The sequence below is a fragment of the Scyliorhinus canicula genome, chromosome 13 (assembly GCF_902713615.1).
Source record: "Scyliorhinus canicula chromosome 13, sScyCan1.1, whole genome shotgun sequence".
Classification (NCBI taxonomy): Eukaryota; Metazoa; Chordata; class Chondrichthyes; order Carcharhiniformes; family Scyliorhinidae; genus Scyliorhinus; species Scyliorhinus canicula.
The window spans coordinates 162,942,191-162,944,634 of NC_052158.1; the positions used below are offsets into that span (position 1 = coordinate 162,942,191).

General features: G+C 64.1%; 1 protein-coding gene across 1 annotated transcript; it reads right to left on the reverse strand.

The window, feature by feature from the left end:
- Positions 1-201: 201 nt before the first annotated feature.
- On the reverse strand, positions 202-2,136 carry LOC119975684 (cell surface glycoprotein 1-like). The gene is made up of 2 exons (XM_038815466.1): positions 1,099-2,136; positions 202-1,059 (listed from the first exon to the last, which is right to left on the reverse strand). Exons 1-2 carry the CDS (start codon positions 2,134-2,136, stop codon positions 202-204), a joined length of 1,896 nt encoding a protein of 631 aa, XP_038671394.1.
- Between the last annotated feature and the right edge of the window lie 308 nt (positions 2,137-2,444).

The window sequence follows — 2,444 nt, forward strand, 5'->3', positions numbered from 1 at the left end:
GGCCGGTCAATGGGACAGCCCCCATGCCGTCGGGAAACGCCCCGGGCTGTCGGCAAAATGGAGCATCGTACCGGTGGGGTGATCAGTCTCCCAAAGTGAGAACATTCTTTTTCTTCATTTACCCTCTCAAATCCTTTTGTAATCTTAGAGACATCTGATAGGCCACCTCAAATCTTCTCTCACCTGGAGACAAGACATCTGTCAGCGGGTTCCTCCGTCGGCGGTTTCTCTGTCGGCAGTTCCTCTGTCGGCGGTTCCTCCGTCGGCGGGTTCCTCTGTCGGCGGGTTCCTCTGTCGGCGGGTTCCTCTGTCGGCGGGTTCCTCCGTCGGCGGGTTCCTCCGTCGGCGGGTTCCTCTGTCGGCGGGTTCCTCTGTCGGCGGTTCCTCTGTCGGCGGGTTCCTCCGTCGGCGGTTTCTCTGTCGGCAGTTCCTCTGTCGGCGGGTTCCTCTGTCGGCGGGTTCCTCTGTCGGCGGGTTCCTCTGTCGGCGGGTTCCTCTGTCGGCGGGTTCCTCTGTCGGCAGTTCCTCTGTCGGCGGGTTCCTCTGTCGGCGGGTTCCTCTGTCGGCGGGTTCCTCTGTCGGCAGTTCCTCTGTCGGCGGGTTCCTCTGTCGGCGGGTTCCTCTGTCGGCGGGTTCCTCTGTCAGCGGTTCCTCTGTCGGCGGGTTCCTCTGTCGGCGGTTCCTCTGTCGGCGGTTCCTCTGTCGGCGGGTTCCTCTGTCAGCGGTTCCTCTGTCGGCGGGTTCCTCTGTCGGCAGTTCCTCTGTCGGCGGGTTCCTCTGTCGGCGGTTCCTCTGTCGGCGGTTCCTCTGTCGGCGGGTTCCTCTGCCGGCGGGTTCCTCTGTCGGCGGGTTCCTCTGTCGGCGGGTTCCTCTGTCGGCGGGTTCCTCTGTCGGCGGGTTCCTCTGTCGGCGGGTTCCTCTGTCGGCGGGTTCCTCTGTCAGCGGCTCCTCTGTCGGCGGGTTCCTCTGTCGGCGGGTTCCTCTGTCGGCGGGTTCCTCTGTCAGCGGCTCCTCTGTCGGCAGTTCCTCTGTCGGCGGTTCCTCTGTCGGCGGGTTCCTCTGTCGGCGGGTTCCTCTGTCGGCGGTTCCTCAATCAGCGGTTCCTCTGTCGGCGGGTTCCTCTGTCGGCAGTTCCTTTGTCGGCGGTTTCTCTGTCGGCGGGTTCCTCTGTCGGCGGGTTCCTCTGTCGGCAGTTCCTCTGTCGGCGGGTTCCTCTGTCGGCGGTTCCTCTGTCGGCGGTTCCTCAATCAGCGGTTCCTCTGTCGGCGGTTCCTCTGTCGGCGGGTTCCTCTGTCGGCAGTTCCTCTGTCGGCAGTTCCTCTGTTGGCGGGTTCCTCCGTCGGCGGGTTCCTCTGTCAGCGGCTCCTCCGTCGGCGGGTTCCTCTGTCGGCGGGTTCCTCTGTCGGCGGGTTCCTCTGTCGGCGGGTTCCTCTGTCGGCGGGTTCCTCTGTCGGCGGCTCCTCTGTCGGCGGTTCCTCTGTCGGCGGGTTCCTCTGTCGGCGGGTTCCTCCGTCGGCGGGTTCCTCCTTCGGCGGGTTCCTCCTTCGGCGGGTTCCTCCTTCGGCGGGTTCCTCTGTCGGCGGTTCCTCTGTCGGCGGGTTCCTCTGTCGGCGGGTTCCTCTGTCGGCGGGTTCCTCCGTCGGCGGGTTCCTCCGTCGGCGGGTTCCTCTGTCGGCGGGTTCCTCCTTCGGCGGGTTCCTCTGCCGGCGGGTTCCTCTGTCGGCGGGTCCTCTGTTGGCAGGATCCTCTGTCGGCGGGTTCCTCTGTCGGTGGTTCCTCTGTCGGCGGGTTCCTCTGTCGGCGGGTTCCTCTGTCGGCGGTTCCTCTGTCGGCGGTTCCTCTGTCGGCGGGTTCCTCTGTCGGCGGGTTCCTCTGTCGGCGGTTCCTCTGTCGGCGGGTTCCTCTGTCGGCGGGTTCCTCTGTCGGCGGGTTCCTCTGTCGGCGGTTCCTCTGTCGGCGGTTCCTCTGTCGGCGGGTTCCTCTGTCGGCGGGTTCCTCTGTCGGCGGTTCCTCTGTCGGCGGTTCCTCTGTCGGCGGGTTCCTCTGTCGGCGGGTTCCTCTGTCGGCGGTTCCTCTGTCGGCGGTTCCTCTGTCGGCGGGTTCCTCTGTCGGCGGGTTCCTCTGTTCATAGAACATAGAACAGTACAGCACAGAACAGGCCCTTCGGCCCTCAATGTTGTGCCGAGCCATGATCACCCTACTCAAACCCACGTATCCACCCTATACCCGTAACCCCCTTAAACTTACTTTTATTAGGACACTACGGGCAATTTATCATGGCCAATCCACCTAACCCGCACATCTTTGGACTGTGGGAGGAAACCGGAGCACCCGGAGGAAACCCACGCACACACGGGGAGGTGTGCAGACTCCACACAGACAGTGACCCAGCCGGGAATTGAACCTGGGACCTTGGAGCTGTGAAGCATTTATGCTAACCACCA